Source organism: Diplotaxodon limnothrissa, linkage group LG11 (assembly GCF_057381915.1).
Source record: "Diplotaxodon limnothrissa isolate DT_005_m linkage group LG11, D_limnothrissa_male_GT1.1, whole genome shotgun sequence".
Lineage (NCBI taxonomy): Eukaryota > Metazoa > Chordata > Actinopteri > Cichliformes > Cichlidae > Diplotaxodon > Diplotaxodon limnothrissa.
Window position 1 is genome coordinate 38,005,432 of NC_140606.1, and position 23,412 is coordinate 38,028,843.

Consider the following 23,412-nt stretch of genomic DNA (forward strand, 5'->3'; position numbering starts at 1 on the left):
CCCACATTTTGTCCGAAACTGTACATTAACCAGTTTTTTTTTTTTACTGTTATTCAAATGCGACCGTGGAAATAACGAATAGAAGAAAATTCATTCATTCTTACCTTATACTAATCGTGGTGCAGGCCAGTGCAATGCATGAACTGATGCCTTCTCCGGTCAATTCCGCTGAGAGTAAATCGAATGTCCCGCTCTACTGTACAAGACAATGGTTACCTGGAGGGATGTACCACTGAGAGGGGTGCTATGGAATAGTCCAAGTGGTTGCAGCTTCAATTTCCCGCTCAACCATAAATCATTGGTTTTTCAACGTGATTGTTGTCAACTTGTCAACTATAAATAGATCAACAATCAACGATGACAGAACAACAGTGAATCAATGTTATTTCAATGTCAGTGTCAGGTTTCATCAGCATTTCAATGTTGTTTCAACATTGGTTTTGTGTTAACATTTCAATCCTGACGATTCTGATGGTTCAGATGGAAAATCAACATCTGTTCAATGTCTCCTTGCTATCTGGGGGTGTATCCGTTGTTGCTTTGGAGATGCAGAGACTGATTAAAGAGACACGACGTCACTCTTTCTACTCATACCTGAGCCAAAGGTAACGTTGATGGAAAGGCGGTAACATCTATTTCAACTCGGTTTATTTCTATGGCGCAAAATTAGAACAACAGTCGCATCAAGGCGCCTCCGTTATCCAGGCGGGCTGACAGCTGGGAGGAGAGAGACCCAGAAACGCGGAAGTTTTTCCGCCTCAGCGTTTACAGAAAGTGAGAGAAAGCAGCGGGAGAACAGTGCCTCACACTAAGCTGCTTCACAAACACTGAAGAATGATTTTCCATCATGGAACTCGCTTCGAAAAATACGATGGAGTTCTCAGGACGCCAGGACCCTCACCACGTAAATGCCTTGACAAATGCTCCAAATTTTTTCAACAAAGGATGGAAAGGACAGAACAGGCAAGAGGGCAATAACAAGCCAAAGAACTGGAAGGGACCTAAAAAAAACACAGGAATGAAGCAACCATGTTATTATTGTGGTGGAAAGCATTCAGCACGTGAGTGCAAATTTAAGAGTGAAAAGTGTCATGTTTGTGCAAAAATAGGACACATTGCACGTGCTTGCTGGAATAAAAAATTCAGTCAGCAAACTCAGTATTTGGAAACTGAGGATGAATGCTCAAGTAGGAATGATGAAGCTGAACTTTTTGGAGTATATTCAATGTACTCCATCACCTCCAGTGAGAAGGGATACACAGTGGATGTTGCGCTTGGGAACAAGAACACCACCATGCTGCTGGATACAGGATCAGCAGTGTCGGTGGTATCAGACAAGTATTATCAGATGCATCTCACTCATTTCCCTATAAAACCAGCCAGTGGGCTAAAGCTCAAGTCCTACTCAGGCCAACACATTGCTGTGCGTGGATATATTATGTTACCAGTACAGTATGGGACTCAAAACATCACCCTACCACTGATCGTTGTTCAGGGAGACAGACCAGCTCTGATTGGACGAAACTGGTTAAAGAAACTACAGCTGAACTGGAAACAGATTTTCACAGTACACAAGGTACTGGTGCAGAAAGAAGCAAAGCCAGGAGTACTAGAAGTGATTCAGCGCCATCAGGCAGTGTTTTCGGATGACCAAGGCTGCATAAAGGGATTTAAAGCTAGAATCCACACTAAACCAAACACTGCACCAATTTTCTGTAAAGCTCGCCCAGTTCCTTATGCACTAAAAGAAGCTGTGGAAAAGGAGCTGGACAGATTGGAAAAGGTGAAGGTTATTTCAAAGGTTGAGAAAAGTGAGTGGGCATCCCCTATTGTTACTTTGCCAAAAGCAGACAAAACAATTAGGATATGTGGTGACTACAAAGTCAGTGTCAACCAGTGTGTTGAAGAGGAAAGATATCCACTTCCTAATACGGAAGATTTGTTTGCTACTTTAGCTGGAGGAACATCCTTCAGTAAACTTGACCTTTCTCATGCCTATCAGCAGCTACAGTTGGATGAAGAATCAGAGAAGTATCTGGTCATCAACACACATAAAGGTCTCTACAAGTACAATCGCCTCAGCTATGGTGTTTCCAGTGCTCCGGCTCTTTTCCAGTCTGTGATGGATCAAATCCTTCAGGGGATGGAGCATGTGACCTGCTTTTTGGATGACATCCTCATCACTGCTTCATCTGAAAGGGATCATTTGAAGAGGTTGGAGGAAGTACTCACACATCTGGAGAAGCATGGTGTCAGAGTGAAGCTTTCCAAGTGCCACTTTCTTCAGAGCAGTGTGGAGTACCTGGGACATCGTATTGACAGGGATGGTCTGCATCCTTTAGAGGAAAAGGTAGCAGCCATAGCAAATGCACCAGAACCAACAAACGTCACTGAACTGAAGTCCTTTCTTGGTCTTCTAAATTACTACAGTCGATTTTTGGAAAATCCATCCACCATTCTTCAGCCTTTGCATAACCTGTTGAGAAAAGATGCTAAATGGATTTGGACCATGGAATGTGCAAAAGCATTCAGGAATGCAAAAAGTCTACTGCTGCAGAACAAAGTGTTGGTCCACTACAGCACAAATCTGCCATTGAAGTTAGCCTGCGATGCATCACCTTATGGATTGGGCGCAGTCATTTCTCATGTCATTGAAAATGGAGAGGAAAGGCCTGTGGCTTTCGCATCAAGAACATTAACTGAAGCTGAGCGAAAGTATGCCCAGATAGAAAAAGAGGCCCTTGCCATAATTTTCGGAGTAAAGAAATTCCATAAATATCTGTATGGAAGGAAATTCACCCTCATAACAGATCATAAGCCACTGCTGGCTATACTAGGGCCAAAGTCAGCTGTCCCAACACTCGCTGCACTAAGAATGCAACGCTGGGCTCTTATTCTAATGGCATACAACTATGACATTGAATATAGAAGATAGCTGAACATGCTAATGCAGATGCATTGTCACGTCTACCTCGGAATATGCCAGACAACATTGCAGAGGAGGGAAGTATCTTCTATTTCTCACATGTGGAAGAGCTACCAATAGTAGCTAAAGACATTGAGAGAGCAACCATGAAGGATCCAATCCTCAGCAAGGTCTGGAGCTACACCATGAATGGGTGGCCGAGTTATATGCAAGACGAATCACTTAAGCCTTACTTTACACGCAGACACGAGCTGTCAGCAGAATAAGGATGTGTTCTGTAGCAGTCCCTCGGACCAAGGAATAAAGAGAGAGAGCCTCGACGGGTGCAGTAATTTTTACTTTGAGATTCATTCAGAATCTAACAGTGCTGAGGTGCACCAATGCACCGTGAAAACTAAACAGAAACACAAAATACATTTTCTTAGACGCTTATTACAAATATGAACTCAAATAAAGCAGAAAATACAACAAAATATCAGTTAAGCAAAGAAATACAACTTAAAACATGTACCTCGCTCCGCATTCCAAGGGCTGCAAATTGTTAATTTCGCTAGAGTCCGGTATCACGCTGCTTCACGCTTCATTGAGAGCTGCCTACTGGGACATGTGCGCCACAAAAACCAGTCTGAGCTGGAAGTGCAGCTTGCCGCTAACTAAACAACAGAGCCCTCTACTGGACACTACGCCTAGCTGTTCAGGCTTAGATCAATAAACAAAACTGGACATTTACACTCCCACCAAATCATGTATAACAAACAACATTCTTTACATGATTTCCAGCTTTAACATATGGACATTACTACAAGAACGAACACAATTTCAAATACATCATCAATAAACTTTCGCAAAAATACGCCTGATGTGACAGTATTGATTGAAACATCAATTAGTTATTTTCTAATAGAACTACAAGCTTTTGAACAGGTCGCTCAACTACGTGAGGTTTGTGTGCTGTTCCCTGCTTCTTTATTAAGCCTCGATCGCCAACTTGAAGCTTGACTCTGCGGACCAAACCGTCATCTTCTTCTGGTGCTTCAACCACTCGAGCCAGTTGCCACTGATTTCTGGGAAGCATGTCTTCTTTGATAATGACTATGTCATTGACTTTAAGATTTCGACGTGGTACGTGCCATTTCTGTCTCGTAGATATGTTCAGAAGGTACTCTCTTTTCCATCTACTCCAAAACTGCTCAGTGAGATACTGGACTCTGCGCCAACGTTTCCTTGCATATAAGTCCTCTTTCACAAACTTTCCTGGTGGAGGCAGTGCAACCTTTGATTTCATCAATATTAGGTGATTTGGAGTTAGAGGTTCAGGAGATTTAGGATCATTGATTCCATCGACGCTCAGTGGTCGACCATTAACGATAAACATCGCCTCATAGAATAGAGTTCTTAGAGAGCTGTCATCCAGCCTGCCTTGGCATTGAGCAATGGTGGCATTGAGAACATTGCGGATGGTTCGAATCTGTCGTTCCCACACACCCCCAGCATGGCTAGCAGATGGGGCATTGAAGACGAACTCACACTGTTTATTGGCAAGGAATGCTTCTAAGGCATCTGTGTCACATTGTTTAAGAGACTCTCTTAGCTCATTTTTGGCTCCAATAAAGTTTGTACCCTGGTCACTGTACAACTTACAAACAGCTCCTCTTAAGCTGATGAAACATCTCAGAGCATTGATGAAAGAGTCAGTAGAAAGATCCTCAAGCATCTCAATGTGGACTGCACGTGAGGAAAGACAAGTAAAGAGGAGTCCGTATCTTTTATGCGCTTTGCGACCTTGTTTTGTGACAAATGGTCCGAAACAGTCCATTCCACAATACATGAAAGGATCTGAGATTTCAACTCGTTCCTTTGGAAGTTCAGACATGCGTTGTTCTTCTGGTGAACGTCTTAGTTTTCGACATTGAACACATTTGCTTATTAGTTTTGCAACTTCCTTGCTCCCACCAATCACCCAAAATCCGTTCGATCTGATTTCCATGAGAGTTTGGCTTCTACCTTGATGACAAATCTGTGCATGAAAATGAGCAATGATCAACTTTGTAATGTGATGGTCTTTCGGGAGGATGATGGGGTGCTTAAGTCCCTGACAGAGTGTTGACTTCTTCAGTCTTCCTCCAACACGGAGAAGTCCTTGATCTAGTACTGGATCTACTCTAAAGAGGGGACTTGAACTCGGAAGGTTATCTCCCACCTTCAACACTTCCATCTCTTGAGAAAAGGCCTGCTGCTGAAGGAGCTTTATTATTGTGTCAGCAGCTGTTTTCCGTTCATCTACTGTTACAAAGTTTCCATACTGGGCTTTGCTGGATCTCAATCTTTTTATCCTTGCAACCACTTTAAGGAGCATTGACCAGCTTGAAAACCTTGACAAACGGCTGAGGATATTGTCTTGTTCACTTGTTTGAGTTGTGAGAGCTTTGACTGCTTTGACTTCTGGATCCCCTGCTAACAACACAGCTGAGGGGCTGGGTGCATATGAAATGTCATGTTCCCACAGAAACTTTGGACCAGACAACCAACATGTTGACATGATTTCTGATGCACTGAGCCCTCTAGAGGCGTAATCTGCAGGATTCTGAGCTGTGTCAATGTAGTGCCACTGTTTGGGATCTGTAGTTTGCCTAATTAACTGAACACGGTTGGCAACGAAGACGTGGAACCGTTGTGCCTCATTGTTAATACAAGCTAAGACTACTTGGGAGTCAGTCCAAAAGAACTCTTCATTAATGCACATCTGAAGCTCTGCTTTTAGCATGCTGCTCATTCTGGCTGATGTGACTGCGGCTGAGAGTTCTAATCGTGGGATACTTGTCACCTTGGTAGGTGCGACTCTTGCCTTAGCCATAGCAAGACTACAGTGGACCTTCTCGTTGCTGAGGTACCTAATGTAGGAGCATGAAGCCATATCCTAAATCACTAGCATCACAAAAGTGGTGCAGTTCCACCTTTACAATGTCTGTTAGTTCTGGTGGGTGGTAACATCTAGGCACTGCAACCGATTTTAGTCTTTCCAACCCATCTTTCCAGTCCTCCCACCGTGAACGTAAGTTGTCAGGAAGGGGGTCATCCCATTCAATGCCTCTGCGACACAGTTCCTGTAGGATACCTTTGCCTCTTAAGGTGAAGGGAGCTACGAACCCTAGTGGGTCGTACAGGGATGAGATCACTGACAGTATGCTTTGATTCAGCTGTGTTGGAGTAGGGATGCATCTAAAAGCTCCAGGATAGTAGCTCTCGAGGACTGGGATTGGGCAGCCCTGCTCTATGCGATAACGTCTGGACTTAAACTTATGTGAGTGTTACTTTTGGAAACAATGCTCACATCAGACGTTTACATCACATAAATAAACAGATTAGCATCCACATATTAGACAAAATGTAACTGTAAATACTGCTGATACACCATAACGTTGCTTTCAAGAAGAATAAACCCATACAATTTAAAGATTGTAATTACTCAGTGCAATGCAGTATACCTTTAAGGCTGTAACAACAAAAATATTTAAGGCAAGTAACTCTGAATTAGTGTGCAGACATTTTAACTTTGTTATCAGCAAAGTCCTTAATGGGCATAATACCTGGACCTTTGTAAAGTGACCATCAGAGTTCAAAGGGGAGGTAGGCGACGAAGCAAAGATGATCTTGACTGGTGTAGAAATCTCTCACAGCTGACACACGGACCCACCTCGTGGCACGGGCTGCACTCATCTGGCACGGGAGCTAGCAAGAAGCCTTCATTCAGCGATCGAGTTTTCACTGTAGCAGTCCCTCGGACTAAGGAATAAATAGAGAGAGCCTCGACGGGTGCAGTAATTTTTACTTTGAGATTCATTCAGAATCTAACAGTGCTGAGGTGCACCAATGCACCGTGAAAACTAAACAGAAACACAAAATACATTTTCTTAGACGCTTATTACAACTATGAACTCAAATAAAGCAGAAAATACAACAAAATATCAGTTAAGCAAAGAAATACAACTTAAAACATGTACCGCACTTAAAACGTACTCCGCATTCCAAGGGCTGCAAATTGTTAATTTCGCTAGAGTCCGGTATCACGCTGGTTCACGCTTCATTGAGAGCTGCCAACTGGGACATGTGCGCCACAAAAACCGGTCTGAGCTGGAAGTGCAGCTTGCCGCTAACTAAACAACAGAGCCCTCTACTGGACACTACGCCTAGCTGTTCAGGCTTAGATCAATAAACAAAACTGGACATTTACATGTTCTTTGGGGACAACGGGTCATCATTCCACCAGTTTACCAACAGAAAGTGCTGGAAGACCTGCATCATGAACATCCAGGTATCTGTCGTATGAAAGCACTCGCTCGCAGTTACCTGTGGTGGCCAGGCTGTGATGGTGATATACAAGAACTGGTTCAAAGCTGCTCAGTCTGTCAGGCTGTACAGAAGTCACCACCCGTTGCACCACTCCATCCGTGGAAGTGGCCTGAGAGAGTTTGGCAACGGATTTACATTGATTTCGCTGAAAAAGGCAAGCAGTACTTTTTAGTTGTCATTGACAGTCATTTAAAATGGTTGGAAGTGTTCCCTATGCCATCCATTACCTCACACAACACCATTGAGGTTTTGAGAGGGTTATTTGCTTCATATGGACTTCCAGAAGAGCTTGTTTCAGACAATGGACCTCAACTTGTGTCAAAGGAATTCAATCAGTTTTTGGAGTTAAATGGAATCAGACACACAGCTGTTCCTGCCTATCATCCTGCATCAAACGGGGCAGCAGAGAGGTCAGTACAAATCCTGAAACGATCCCTGATGAAGAATGTGCTGGAAGCAGATGGTAAGGCCAGATTGCCACTCAGTCATCGTTTGGCAAACTTCCTTATCATGTATCGCAGTACACCGCACACTGTGACGGGTCGTACACCAGCAGAGTTGTTCCTGAAACGTCAGATCCGGACTCGCTTCAGCCTGCTGAAACCTGAACTAAGCAGACACATTGAACAGAAACAGTCTGAGCAGAAGCGACACCATGATTACAAAACCCAACCTGTTCGTGTTTTTTCGGAGGGAGACACTGTGCGTATCCGAAACTTCAGGGGGGGGGGAAACAAAATGGACTCAGGGAACGGTTCTGAAGAAAATGGGAAGTGTTACTTACCTGATACAAGAGGGACAGAGAACACGCACAATACATGTGGACCACCTGTTACCATGGAGACAGACTGTGGAGAAACCCCCAGTTATATTTTCACCGGTTTCGGAGGGACGGCCAGAAGTGATTATGGACGGTGTTGTTCCAGAGATACCACCAAGTCCACCTGGGATTTTAACATCACACCCCTTACCTCCTGAACCACCTAAACAGACAACCGATGAACCACCAGTATCCACCCCAGAAACCACCCAAAGCCCATCTGTGGAACGCAGATACCCAGAGAGACGCAGAGTTCCCCCAAAGAGACTGAATCTTTGAAAATGTAGAGTTATGTTTTAGCTATTTACTGCCAGTTATTTTAGAAGTGAACAGTTTAATAATAAAAGTAATGGCTACATTTGTTCTTTGTTCGTAAGGGCCACAGAATATTTCTTTTGGTGGGGGCAGTGAAATACATTCTTTAAAGGGTTGCTTATTTCAATTACAAATCTAAAAGGGGAGGAATGTAATAGAGTGAATTGTTGCCCCCCAGTGGTAAAATACAGAAGTGCCCATTACAGGGCTAGTTCTTGGTTGACCAATATATAACAACAAAAAAGGGTAGTTTCTGCACGCTAAGAAAACAACAAGTTAGTGTGTGATGTCCTGCTGTTCAATAAAGGCACCTATCCACGTCCTTCTGTCCTGATCTTTTCAAAGAGCCTAACCCAGAATATCACACGGGCCATGTTAAACTGCGGAGCTTTTGAGTTTTCGGGACACGGTGAGGCCGTGGCGCCACGGCGAATTTCTATGATTCGCCATGAAAATCTTATTGCCTCTCACTCTGTCATACATTGTCCGACCTGGACCAAAGAGCACACATATGATAAGGCTTCAGCCCTGAAACATCTGCAACCTCAAATTTCTCCAGGAAAGACTTTTTTTTTTGTGTGTGTCCCGTTTGGATCTTTAGCCATCAGAATTGTTGCCTGAAGGCCAAGAAAGATGCTTTACTTTACCAATTGGATCATCGTAGCCTTGCCATATTTGTCCATTTGATTGACCTTCATTATAATTATGTATTTATTTTATTTTTGGTTGTTACAGACGGGACAGACATGACTGGGGGATAGGACAGGGAGAAAGAATGAAAGAAAGAGAGGGAGAGAAAGAGTTTTTTTTTTTTTTTTTACCTGGATCACCTGTTGAGAAAGAAAAAAGAAAACAAGCAGAAGAAGACGAGAGCAATACAATAAACAACATCATGATGATATATGTGAATATAACAGTAAATAGTAAATATTAAACCTTATTGTGCAGCACGTAAGATCGACAGCGCACAGTGTGCTTTGAGGTAGGAGCCAAAAAGGGTGTAGTTTGTGTGTGTGAGTCCCCGTGTGTACACCTGTCAGCATGGACACGCTTGTTTTTAAAAGGCTTCTTCATGTAAGTAAATAAAAGCCTTGTTGAGAATTAAAGTGTTTCTCACCTGTGAGAATCTAGAGGGCTTTTAATTTGAAAGAGTTTGTATAAACCAGGGGTGGGCAATTCATTGTTGCAAGGAGGCAGATTTGAAAACGAAACTGTTGTGGAGGGCCTTTCCAACAAGCTGAACTCAAACTCACACACTCACGCTGCTGTGGGTTGCATGTTTTTATTACACAATTTTACTCAAGGTTCAAGCTGATGTTTGACGTTCACGTCCAATCACAGCTTTCATTTGGGTGATAGAAAAGTAACAAACGTCCATGTCAGTAATGTTGTCATTAGTGAAATACAAAGCAGTCCGTTTCCATCCATCAAATGAACAAACAGCAGACATGCTGTCCTTCATGTATAATATGATTTCTTCATTTTCCAGGTGGTAACTATGACGACTAAGAAGCTGCTCATTGAAACACTGAACCAGTTGAGTCCAGAGGACTTTGCTGAGTTCAAGTCACTCATTGAACTGGAGAAAGATCTATCATCCGAGCCAAGGGGCCGACTGAAAACAGCAAACACACAGGATGTAGTGAAGCTGATGGAGGAGACGTACAGAGGAGAGAGTGTGGAGGAGACCAGAAAGGCTTTAATGAAGATGAACAGGACTGATCTGGTGCAGAGATTATCAGGTATCACCTCAGGAACCACAAATAAGACAACAAAGAATTAAATATGTGAGAATACTGCACATAGTTTATCACATTCATATGAAACCAGGTGCTGACTGATAGAAAAATCTCTTGACTCTGTGTTGTGTAGTGAATGATGAACAAAGACGTTTATATTTTTGTGCTGCTTTTTATAACGTGGATTAGAGCAGAACATGTGCAGGTCAGGCAGGCTGGCTCATTACAGGAGGCTCAAACACAGCACACTACAAAATAATAGCAGCTTATAGCCGGTGTGCAGTGATATTATGTGACTGTTTCAGGACTTCACAATTACAACAAACCACTGAAACTCTTCTTATTAACAGTTAGACAGTTACAGAGGTCACGTGCTCTGTAAAGTCGTAAGCTGGAGAGGAAATGGTGTGTCACAGATTTAGAGGATCATCATTTAGCCTGGAGAAATAGTTTGCTGCTTTATAAGAAAGCCCTCCGCAAAGCCAGAACATCTTACTATTCATCACTGATTGAAGAAAATAAGAACAACCGCAGGTTTCTCTTCAGCTCTGTAGCCAGGCTGACAAACAGTCAGAGCTCTGTTGAGCCAACCATCCCTTTAACGTTAACTAGTAATGACTTCATGAACTTCTTCACAAATAAAATTTTAATCATTAGAGAAAAAATTACCAATAATCATCCCACAGATGTAATATTATCTACAGCTACTCTTAGTACCATTGATGTTAAGTTAGACTCTTTTCTCCAATTGATCTTTCTGAGTTAACTTCAATAATTGTATGTACACACACACACACACACATAAAAGTGATCAGCGATCAGAGTATCCTGTGTGTGCTCTCATTCACAAAGTTAGGCCTCTCTCTAAAATCATTATTAACGAGTTAACGAGGTTTAAGTGTCACTTTGATGTGAAATCTTTCATGTTCTAAATCCTCATAAAGCCTGATGATAAAACAGTTTCTAATCTGACTTTTTCTCTTTCTTTTCTCCTCAGACAAACAGTTTCCTCCACTGAGCCAGAGAGTGAGTAACGTCACATCAGTCGACTTCACACAGTTCAGCTTTGATTCAGTAGATGAAGACTGAAAATGATCTTCATCTTAAACACAAATCATACACATGAAATTCAAGCTGCAGCTTTGTCATGTACACATGAGTTTTATACATGATTGGTATAGAAATATTAAACCTTATTTACATTTTAAAAGCAGATTAAACTCAAGTCTTTCTGTTTATCAGTAAAGATGTGAGCAGTTAAAGCTCCCCTCTGTTTGTAAAATCAGGAGACTCACTGCAGTTTTTGTAGCTCAGTCTTTGACAGAGTTACAGTCAGGCAGTAAAACAGAGTCACAAACCTGTTCATGAAAATTAAATCCTTCAAAAAGAGGAAAAAATGAGCCAAGAAATAAAAAACCAATCCAAGCAGGTACCCACCGAGCACCAGATGTTCATGGAGGTTATTTTCTGCTCTACATCTGGTCGACCGGTCATGACCTTAAAAAGATGCAGCTTTGAAGGTCAAAGGTCATCTTTTCAGGTTTTTAGAAAGAATTGGATTCAAACATGAATTTATTTTTAGCACACTAAAATGTTTCTGTTGATTAACAATCAAACAGATATTTGAATGGTGCATCGCTGTCATGTGACCTCTGTTTTTACCAGGTAGAAACGATGGAGTCTCTTATTGAGCTGCTTTTGGAGACACTGGCTGATCTGAGAGGCAGCGAGGTCAGAGACTTCATCGAGATCCTGAGAAGAAAACATGGCTCAATGAGCCTCATGAGTCCGCCTGAGATGTCAGACCTGCAGGATGTGCAGGACGTGGTGTTGTTGATGGTGAGGACTTTTGGCCAACAGTCAGTGGAGAAGATCGTGGAGGTCTTAAAGGAGATGGAGAGGACTGATCTGGCTCAGAGGCTGACAGACAGCAGCTCAGAAGCTCAAAGTAAGATAAAGACAAAACATGTTGAAAATCATAAAAGTGTTTCTGCTTCAGTTCATATTAGAAACAGTCAGATTTACAGAGCAAAGAGAGCATTGTTGACGAGCAGAAAATGATGTTCAGCAGGTTTAAATGTAACTTTTTTTTGTTGTTGATCTCTCTGTATTTTTTTTAAAGCTCGATTAGCTTTTATTAAACACTTATTTCCATTTTTGTTATTTTCTCTTTTTTAAGACAAACATCTGGATGAACATCTGTCTGCACTGATCCATAAAGTGTTCAGAACTCAATGAAACCGTTCCAGGAAATGGACTTTTCTAGGATGGTGGAGCGGCTGCTGAAACTAGCTGTTCCTAACCATCTAATATGGTTAATATTCTTCTATTGGTTTTTCCATTCCTCTCTGAACTTTGTGGCAGAGCTCCTGCCACAGTAAGATTGCTCTTACTGTGGCAGGGAAGTTTGACTCCATAGAATGAAAACAGTATTGTTAGCTCAAGCATGACCAAAGCACAGAAAATGAGTGTAATATATTATAATAAATAGGATATACTAAGTGATCGTAGCAAAAAGAAGGCACAAGCACAATAGAGACCGAGCCTACATCAGAGGCTGGAGTCCTGGATGGTGAATGGAGAGCAGACAGAAGAGATTGAAGTCTGATGAAGCTCAGAGAGTGAAACGCTTGTTAGCAGGAGCAGAAACATGACAAAAGATACAAAAGGCTTTGATACACCACCAGCTATATGCTGACTTACCAGGACTTTAACATTTGAGTGACTTTGAACCAGGAAAAGAAAAAACATGAATGATGAGAGAAAACATGGATACAGGATGATGCTGGAACTGAATCAGATGCATGAACCATAGGCCGGTGCAGACCAGCAGTCCATTTGTGGACGAGAGAAGGTGGAAAGCTTTGAGAACCTGCTGAAGCTGCAGCTTTTGAAATATCACTGTGGAGTAGTAAAGGCAGAAATAGTAACTTACAAATATCCATACCATACCTCTCTCTTTCCCGTTGCTCTTTCTTTCTTTAACAGGATTTAAAGCTCAGATATCCAAGTGGAAAGCCAAATTTCTTTGAAGTTTACACTGAAAATCCAGATGGAAACTTCCGCCTTAAACTCACATCAAAAAAAGATCTTCAACCAGTATGGACCTGTACAGTTCGAAAAGGTTAACTTTACATTTTCAAATTTATCATCACTTTATTGTATTAAATGAGTACAATTACATGTTAGCTCAACATTGTCAGTAAGCTATATGTAGCAGCAATCTTCGGTCCTTCTTTGCCGCTTCTGCAGGACGTACATTTTCTGACTCGTCCTTTTCTAAGATAGTTTGTGTCTTATTCTGTAGGAAGAAACAAGGCGAATGTAAAACAGGAAACATGTTATTTATTCCACGCAAAACCCAAAACTACAGAACAGATATCTCTGGTTGGAGCCCCGTTGACATTTTCCTGATATTATACCTAAAACAGCTATAAACAGTGACGGTCAGAAAAGTGTTGCTTACTTGTCCAACCTTTCATCACCACACGGTGGCCCAGTGCACACCGTTTTATTACACCTACCAACAACACAATAGAACAAAGCGGGATGAATTTATAGAGCGTAATATATTAAATTACAACATAAAATATTGAAGATTAAAATGAGAAACAACACAAATTAAAGATCATAACAAAATACTTAAATATGGCCGATGGATTGGAGTAAAGTTTCTTTAAAATTTTATATTTATACGTTTTATGTTCCTTGATTATTTTCAGCCGAATACCAAAGCACTGATCAAGCACAAGGTAAGATATTTCAGATTATTTGTATAATAACTGCATTTAACATTTTACAGTAGTGAGTTTTCTTTGGTTTAAATTTCACAAGTTTACCAAAATTTACCAAAATTTGTTGTTAATCCAGAGACGTTGCTCATCCATGCCATAGCCCAATTGACTCCACTGTTAATTGTTGGTCGTATTTCATACTGCTGCAACTTGTGCCTGAGGAGGAGAGGACTTCATTTAGAATTCTGAGAATTTAAATCAGGGGTGCACACACTTTTTCAGCATGCGAGCGACTTATGAAATGACCAAGTCAAAATGATTGACCTACTATGAAAATGCAAAACATATATTTATTTATAAACATATGGAGTATTCATTCAGGCATGTTGCATAACTGTATGAACCCATATTACACAACACAACTCTGTACATTTTTTGATATTACCTTACTCTGATGACTTGCACTGAATGGAATCAACCAGGAATGCACAGTCTGGACGGTAGCTGCTGATAGTCAGCCTCAAGTACACTTTCAAATAATCATCAGTCATGGTGGAACGGTATTTGGACTTAATAATCTTCTGGGAAAAGGCTGACTCACATGAATAAGTGCAGCTGCAGTCAAGGAGGTAACACATTTCCTAATGTTGGGGTACTTTTCCTCTGCAAGTTCCAGAACTGTCCGTTAGCCCTGGACTTAAACTCAGCTTAGTGTCAAAATCTCATCCTCTATTTCAGAAAAATTCCGGTGAAACAGTGTATAATTCACCTGTTTTTCTTCATTGGTTCATTCGAAGACTTCTCTCCTAAGCCACTGTGAAAACTGCACAGCATTAACAAAATAAACACTCAACGTAAGACACAGCACCTAAAACGACACTGTACAAGAAAACAAAGATAAAATCAATAAATACCTTGTTGGCTGCATGCTGCAAAAAGGGAATTACTCCCCATTCTTCTGAGGGTTCCTTATAAGTGTCTAGTTAAAGTCCATTCCACTTAACTTTCAATAAAGAGCATTACAGCTCATTCTTGCTACCTGCTTGCAGGTGTTTTCTTAGGCTTCCAAAAAGGAGACAACAAGACTTGTAAGCAGGCTTGACCTTAAAAATAAAAGCACCATAACTTGAACTACATAAAATAACATAAATAATGTACAGCTTAAACAATTTACAACGATGACATGGACCTTGACAAGATAAAGAAATGATCTAAATTATATAAACAATATCATCATGCCAACAGCTACACAGTGTTTCAAATTTTGATGCGAGTGAATCAACCTCTGCATCTTCCCAAAAAGGGTAGCATGTGAATGTATCGACTGCATCCATTATCTCTTTCATGTGGAGCAATTTTGCGCATAACGCTTGTTGGTGTATTATGCAGCGGTAATTGAGGAAATCCGGAATAACATTGTCCTCCCTGCACCTGGCAGTGAATCCATTTGAGTGGCAAACCATCCGTGGTGATGGACACCAATTTGTATACTGGGAGCCTGGTTTTCCCAATAAATTTATTGAAAGACTGAAGAATGTTTCAGTTTGCTAGCATAATGAAAGTTAAAAAGTTTGAACATTTGTTAAGAAACTAAAAACTTTCCTTGTTATTTATTAACAGCTGCAGGATCCTCAGTGGGAGCAGCTGCTGTCAGCTCTCAGTCAGCTGGTAGGTTCATCAATATTACCTGTTCTGTGGTTTTATATAATGTGACACACAGAACGCTGATGAATCCTAGTGAACAGTCAATCACACCTTTTCTCCCGCCACAATTTTACTTTTCGTTAGCTTACATACTTTGTTCTGTCTTCAAGTTTTCATTCTAAAGGAGGAGCTCTCAGTCTCTCAGCTCTCGGTGGCAGCGAGTCACTAAACTCAATCCTGCTTATATTTATTTCTTTACAGAGATAAATATAATATTCATGTATTCAGCCCTCTGTGAATCACTTCCTTATCATGCTGGAGGGGTTTGTGAGTCCCAGGCTTTTTCCTGAACAGCTGATTCCCTCCAACAGAGTGATGATGGTTGTGTTGTCTTCTAACTTCATGAAGATTAACAATCTGAACAGCAGCCTGTTTGACAGGAAGTCCAGTATCCAGTTGCACGATGTGTTCCTGAAGACCAGAGTGACGAGTCTGCCAGTCAGCTTCACAAACAGCCTGCTGAGAGAGAGTTTGTTATATTTCACATGTATGAAGAGAGAGTGCAGGGCAGTGAAGACGACATCATCTGTGGCTGTATTCAGCTAGACGACAGTTATTATTAAAGCTAACGCCTACTGGTAGATCAGCCCAGTAAATACGGTGTTTCTGTGTTTTCACTGGTTCATTTTTTCACTTTCAGATGAAAACCAAAGAAGTGGTAAAGTACAAGGTTAGATGTTTCACATGATTTGTGTATAAAAAGAACTGCACTTTGTGTTTGGCTGTGGTGGGTTCCCTTTGGTATGACAACATTAGTGCAGAAAGATACTGAGTTAGATTTGATTATGTACAAAGTAAAAAGGAGCACAACAATGAATCAGTCTTTAATGTTTAACACATATCAGTGAGTTCTGTTTGGAAATAAGTAACAGAGGATGTAAGCTATGCATGGATTTAGTCTTTGATTATCAACATATGTGATGAATCTCTGCAATCTTTCCTCAGAAAACCACTTTGTGGATAAACACAGAGTGGAGCTGATCCAGAGAGTGAGCAACATCGAGCCGATTCTGGATGAGCTCCTGAAAGAAAAAGTTATCCAGCAGGAAAGTTATGACAGAATCAGAGCTCTGCAGACCTCTCAGGAAAAGATGAGGGAACTCTACAGCGGTCCCCTGAAAGCTGGCAGTGCCTCCAAAGATGTCTTCTACCAAATCCTTCAGACACACGAGAGACTCCTTCTTAATGACCTCTGCTGAAAGGACGTTTGCTGAAATCCATTTTGTGTTTATAACGGATTTATAACACTGGTTATAATTTGGACCTGGTGACATCATACAGGCTACGAATGTTTACTCTGTTGTTAATAATTATTCCAGAATAAATGCACTTAAAATAAACTTTAACTTTGTATTTATTTTATATTTTGCTCTCCATAAAAATAGATCCTGTCAAAATTATGCAAATTAGAAATATGAACATGCTGCCAAAAAACCCAGAAAAAATAAATGAAAGCAAACACAAGGTTGGAGCCGCATGTAGACGAGCAAAGTGCGCCGACTTTGTTCAACATTACTCGGCAACAGGGAAAGTGAGGCAGGTTGCACTGGTGCATTTGTGACAGCTTCACTTGAAATGCCTCCACCGCATCATACATGCCATGTCCATGAACTGACAGGTTTCCTTGCTGAGCTCAAAAACTCTGTTGAGAACTTTTCCCCAACTCAGCCAACGGACCTCTGTATGATGAGGAATGTTGGCAAACTCTGAATCCATTTCCCACATAAAAGACTGAAATTGACGCTGATTTAAACCTTTAGCTCAGATCAAATTTACAGTCTGTGTTACGGTGATCATTACATGCTCCATTTTTAGGACTTTACCACACAGCCTTTCCTGGTGTGTGATGCAGTGATGTGCTGTTAACTCACCGTACAGTTCTCCTGCATCTTTACTAGATCCTACATCCTGCACAACACCAGCGCTCCATCTGTTGTCCCAGGGCAGTTTCATGTCGGTTACACTTTGAATTTGTCTGGACACAAGACGTTGCACAGCTTCATCATGCAGCTCTTCAGAAACTCTCCCTCGGTAAATGGCCGGGCTGATTTGGCTCCTCTGCTACAATAGAACTTGCTTTCACAACAGCTTCAGTTTGTGGCTTTGCTCTGGTGACAAACGTCTGCTGAATTGGTAAATGGCCTGTATTTGCATAGCGCTTTACTAGTCCCTGAGGACCCCATATCGCCGGGGCATGCATAACAATAATAATAAATCTATATAAAATGATCTTGCGGGCCATAAAATGTTATTCCACAACTTAGACATCCACATTACTCACACTCACACATACATATAGGGCTGTGGGGGTGGACACACTATACAGCGTCCAGCCTCACCTCTGGCGCCACCTCTGAATTTTAAATGCATGTAAACATTGAGGGTTCTCAAGAGGGGCCGTGCTGACACTCGCTGCTCTCTGGCAGGAAGCCATGCCCTGCCATGTTTTAAAAGCACTTTAGAACAGGACACAGCAACACTACACATGAGCGGGTGGAGGGAGGTTTGGGGTCTTCGTACACCTCTGGTGGGCCTGGGGCTCTGGTAACAGGTTTGAACGTAGGAGCGTTAGGATTTAAAACGCCCAAACGCCCCTGCTCTCGTTCTAAATACGAATTCATTCCATCAGATTTACCATTAACTGCACTTGAGACTCGGGACATTTCAGAAACTTTTAAAACATTCACCTCTGCTGCTGAAGCTGCTATTTCAGTTTCTAAGTCAAGCAGCTCCTTTCTTTTCTTAAGCTGTGTTTCTTGTTCTTCCAAAGCATGCTTTTCTTTCAACAACCTCTGTCGAACAAGAAGGGCAGCCATGTCAGCTTCTGCCATTATGCGTGCTGACAAGGCAGATGAAACCATTGAGCCACTGAGTGAGGATTTACTTTTCCTACAACTTCTGCTTGCAACATTAGAGACGCTATCACTTGGATTAACATCATCTATCGCAGCACCTTTACCAACATTCCCGGTGTGCCTAGAAGCACCAGAACCATTTCCAGCAGGTAATACATCAGAAGACTCCACACCAGGTGGATTTAAATGTGGCAAATCAAGCTCAGACACCTGATTTTTGCTCTGAGGGTTTCCCTTTGCATCACGAAGCCATTTCTTTATCTCTTCCACAAACTCAGTATTATGTGCTTTCACACTTATAAACCAAGCAGTTTGTTTCTCTTGCTCTTCTTGAGGAAGCAAAGGAAGCAAGGTTTCATGCAGACGAGTTGCCTCATTAAGCAACACAGACAAATTCTCTAACTGAGCCTGAACAGTGGAAACATTATCCTCAGATTGCTTTAACTCTTTAATAATTTTTACGACCTTTTTAATTTTATTAATCTTAGTATGACGTTCTGTTTGCAGCCTTTCAATCTGATTCTCCAAAGCCTTAGCAGTCGATTTCGGCTGTCTTTTCTTTCCATCCACATCACCACATTGTATTAATTGGTGTGTCTCCATTTTTCTTCAAAACATTACAAAATCCAAACGCTGAACTGCACCTATGCCACACAGCCTCATCCCAACACATCAACTTGATGACATTCCCTTCAATCAACCTTGGACACACACAATTAACAGGAGCAATATCCCCCTCTATCTGCCTATTAAACCTAACTAACTCAACCTAGTCTTCTGTACATACTAGCGGTGGGTATTTATGTACCTCCATACCGTCAGCTGTGAGGAAGACAAACTGTCTTAAACACAAACTGCGGCGGTACTCCCAAGCCAATGGCTTCAGCCGCCTGATGCACAATAACTAGAAAGCAAATCAGTACAACGCCTTGTGCAGCTGTACTGCTGAAACCTAACAGGGGAATAAGACTCCTGAAAGAAATCTGTATTGTGTAGCCAAAGGCTTAATCTAAAAGCTGCGTGGACAAAGGCAACAGCAAACCATAAGACTCTCACCAATAAAACAATCCAATAAAACCTATAAACTTTTCTGTTGACAATTTGTTGTGGCTCTTCCAACTATGGCCGCGGCAGGCTAAACATGAGGATACAGATGACGCGCAACAATAAAAGCATAAAATACACTTCTGTACCATTTGCTTCTTTTATTCCACATGCAGCTGTCCAATATACAAATCAGCACGTGGGATTAACTATTAAACAAATGCACAGACTGCACAAACAAATAACTGCTACTCACAAAGAACTGCACTAACTACTATACCAAACTACAACTTGGCCTATGGCATCAATTAGTGCATAAATACACATAAACCATCAAGTTCCAGTTAAAATACATCAAAATCATTCAAGCTGCGGTCAACAGAAAGTTTTGCCTCATGCTCACCTTACCTTTCTGCTCATCAACATCAGGTGCTGTAAACAGGTGAGTGCAACCACATTTATCATCTACCACACCCATGAAACACGCCCCACACGCCTGTGCACCAATACAGTGAGTCCATTTAAACCAACCCACTTAGTCAAAAAGGAACAACTCATATGGCTCCTACAGACATCATTTATGTTCTATTTTTAACATTTAATTAATTTTAATTATGAAATAAGTGTGATTTTTTTAAAGCATTTTGTTATGAAAGCTGAGAATAAAGCTAATAAAATTTTCACATGATAAACAACCGTAAACTTTTATTGTCATTTCTTTCCTTTTTTCTCCAGGAAAGCATTTTGTGGACAAACACAGAGTCCAGCTGATCCAGAGAGTGAGCAACATCGCACCCATTTTGGATGAGCTCCAATACAAGGAAGTTATCGACCAAGAACAATATGACAAAATTAGAGCTCTGCCTACCTCTCAGGACAGGATGAGGGAGCTCTACAGTGGTCCCCTGAAAGCCAGTGCAGCCTGCAAAGACATCTTCTATGAAAGCCTTTTGGCAAATGAGAAATTTCTCGTTGAAGACCTTTCAAAGAAGTAAATGTGTTGGGAAAAAAACACATTTTTAGACCAAACGTACACGATCTACCTGAACATAACATGTTTACATTAAAAAGGTGGAGATGTCTTTTCTTTGTGGAAAATTGTTCTGCTATGTGGTGCCTTTGCTCCTCAGTGACTCTCCTTTAATTGATCCATTTTACATGAAACACTTTGGATATTTAAAAAAATTTTATATTAAAAATGTAAATTGTATCATTTAAAAATGAACTGACGATGTCATCAGCCATGTTTTTATCCATGACTCAAACTGTCATAAATTTATTTTCAGATTTCATTATCTTCTATAAAGTAAAACATAATGCAAACATTTATTGTCCTTAAAAATAAACCAGAATTAAACTCGAAGAATTCGTTTTAGTGAATAATTAAATTTTATAAATTGACCTTTGAAATGAATAAATAAATATAGTGACATAAACGCAGTGTACGATGTCTGCATCCGAGTTTAAACAATGTTGTCTACTTTTTTCCAACTGGCTAAACAAATATTTAAACACTTTAAAGTCACGATCCTCCTCAATCAACTTACTTTGTAATTAATCTGCAAAGCTTTGAGCATCAGACTTCACCTAAAGTACCTAAAATGAAATCAGGATCATTTACATGATGTCACTGGCCTTAATTACTGATTCATTAATGTGTGTATTAGCCTTTTGTTGCAGCTGATTTGAATTTGTTATATAGGTGACTGTATCTATATTCAAACTGTACATATTTTTAAATTTGCATTTTTTAAATGTAAAACGACCCTCAGGACTCTCCTCTGGCATCAAGTAAAATGTCAGATTTTAAATTCTAGTGTAATGAGTATTGCACTGTGCCTGTCTGCAGTAAAAAGGGTTTGAATGATGAGCCAATAATATCTACCTGAGCTTCCCAAAACAAGATATCAAACACGGTTTAGGAATCAAACATAACTCTACTTTTCTCCTCCCTCTTCTTTGAACCTGTTTTCTAGTTTTTCTAGAGGCAAAGTCATTTATTGCATCATTGCAAGAAATATGATGTCCACTCGTCTCCTGTGCCACTGAAGATATCAAGTAGTTATTTATTCACTCGAGCTTGGAACTCCGTTCTGTGGATACAATGAAGTTATCATTGCTTTGGGGAATTCGGGAAGGCTCTCCATCTCGGTAGGCAGCGCATTTCCATCAATATCAGCCTCTTTTCTGGTTTGCACCCTGTTCTGGTCGAGTACGACGGCTTCAGTCTTCATTTGTTCACATATCTCTTTTACTGAGACCTGTGCATCTTTGAAATGCGTTGCCCCATAACTGATTACATGTTCTTTGCTTTTCTGAGTGAAACAAACAAATGAAATAAGATATAATATTATGCACATATATATAGTATGTATATATTTAATTTTGTTTTGATCACTGATATTGAAACCATTTTTTTAATTAGGCTAGTGAAGTTGTTGTTGGTTTCTTATCAGTTGCACTTCTCCATGGATGGTGCTATCAACAGCCGCCTACTGTGAGTGTGAGGTCTTGTTACTATGCTGGTACTGCTGTTGACGGTGCTGCAGCAGCAGTCCCTACAGCTAACATGTTGGTTAATTTGACACATTTTGCTTTATGTATATTAATTTTTTAGAGCAGCAGACCCAGACTTCAAACACAGGTTTTGGAGAACCTGTTTGGCTTCTATGCCTTGTCCAAGCCGCTGTTTATATTTATGTTTAACACAGAGAGAGAAGCTCAATTGTTTGAATTTATTTACAATTACAGTTTTCAAAAAATTCTGACCGTAAACAGCTTTCAAAGCTTTGATATTATTTGAGAATATATATCAGGTGATGGAATTTAATTTAAAGGTTTCTATGTCCCATTGAGCTTTTTGCACTAACTAGTGACAGTATAAAGGTAACACAGTCGTAATTTTGATCTCAAATTTCTGAGAGAAATAACTGAATTTAAAACATGGCAGACCTCAGGCCAGATTTAATTGGTAGACATATATGCATGCAATATGAAATTTATTATCCCAGATAGTCAAAGGAGCTTGCAAAGAGAAGCGTCTGGACTTCTTTAAGTTGCTTGAAGACGTTTCACCTCTCATCCGAGAAGCTTCTTCAGTTCTGGGGTCAAATGGTGGAGAGTCCCAGATATAAACCTAGTGGGAGTTTCCCCCCACAGAGGGACAAAAGGACCCCTGATGATCCTCTAATCGCCTGAGCCAAGGTGTGAAACTGGGTGTGGGTCCCAATCAGCCAGAGTTTCGGGTGAGTTCATTGTGAAACCTGGCCCCACCTTATCATGCGAATTCCTGAGGTCAGATGGCCCAGGATGTGAGTGGGCGTTAAGGCGTCTGGGAGGGATCTCAAAACTGGATTATAGATGGCAGAGAGTTGGTGTCGTAAACCCCGCCTCTGTTCAAAGATGGTCGCTCACAGTGGACATAGATGCTTCTTTCACTCCTCTTTCAAACCATCTGTCCTCTCTGTCCAAAATGTGAACATTGGCATCCTCGAAAGAGTGTCCTTTATCCTTAAGATGCAGATGGACTGCTGAGTCTTGTCCTGTGGAGGTGGCTCTTCTGTGTTGTGCCATGCGCTTGTGAAGTGGCTGTTTGGTCTCTCCAATGTAGAGGTCTGAGCATTCCTCGCTGCACTGTACAGCATACACCACATTGTTAAGTCTGTGTTTTGGCGTTTTGTCTTTCGGGTGAACCAGTTTCTCTCTGAGCGTGTTGCTGGGTCTGAAATACACTGGGATGTCATGCTTGGAGAAAACTCTCCTGAGTTTCTCTGATACACCGGCTGCATAGGGGATGACAATGTTGTTGCGTCTGTCCTTCTTATCCTCCCTCGCTGGTGTCTGGTCTTCTTTTCTGTGCCTCTTTGCTGACTTTAAGAACGCCCATTTAGGATAGCCGCACGTTTTGAGTGCTTCCTTTACATGT

General features: G+C 41.1%; 3 protein-coding genes across 3 annotated transcripts; all 3 read left to right on the plus strand.

Annotated features, from left to right (window-relative positions):
* Positions 1-9,909: 9,909 nt before the first annotated feature.
* LOC146623552 (uncharacterized) lies at positions 9,910-12,458 on the plus strand. The gene is made up of 4 exons (XM_085366709.1): positions 9,910-10,153; positions 11,148-11,176; positions 11,816-12,098; positions 12,330-12,458. Exons 1-4 carry the CDS (start codon positions 9,910-9,912, stop codon positions 12,386-12,388), a joined length of 615 nt encoding a protein of 204 aa, XP_085222835.1. The 3' UTR covers positions 12,389-12,458.
* A 4,028-nt stretch (positions 12,459-16,486) lies between these two features.
* Positions 16,487-16,787, plus strand: LOC146623553 (apoptosis-associated speck-like protein containing a CARD). The gene has a single exon (XM_085366710.1). The coding sequence runs from the start codon at positions 16,509-16,511 to the stop codon at positions 16,785-16,787; it is 279 nt and encodes a 92-aa protein (XP_085222836.1). The 5' UTR covers positions 16,487-16,508.
* Positions 16,788-20,215: 3,428 nt separating this feature from the next.
* On the plus strand, positions 20,216-20,482 carry LOC146623554 (apoptosis-associated speck-like protein containing a CARD; the record flags this gene model as incomplete). Its single annotated transcript, XM_085366712.1, has 1 exon — positions 20,216-20,482. A coding segment is annotated over one exon (267 nt), but the record flags the coding sequence as incomplete, so codon positions are not given.
* Positions 20,483-23,412: the final 2,930 nt, after the last annotated feature.

Bases quoted from the DNA above. Each gene is read 5' to 3' on its own strand.
- LOC146623552 (XM_085366709.1), top strand. From the start codon at position 9,910: ATGACGACTAAGAAGCTGCTCATTGAAACACTGAACCAGTTGAGTCCA. The intron at 10,154-11,147 runs GTATCACCTCAG...TTTTCTCCTCAG, and splicing joins TCTGGTGCAGAGATTATCAG to ACAAACAGTTTCCTCCACTG. The intron at 12,099-12,329 runs GTAAGATAAAGA...CTCTTTTTTAAG, and splicing joins CAGCAGCTCAGAAGCTCAAA to ACAAACATCTGGATGAACAT.
- LOC146623553 (XM_085366710.1), top strand. From the start codon at position 16,509: ATGAATCTCTGCAATCTTTCCTCAGAAAACCACTTTGTGGATAAACAC.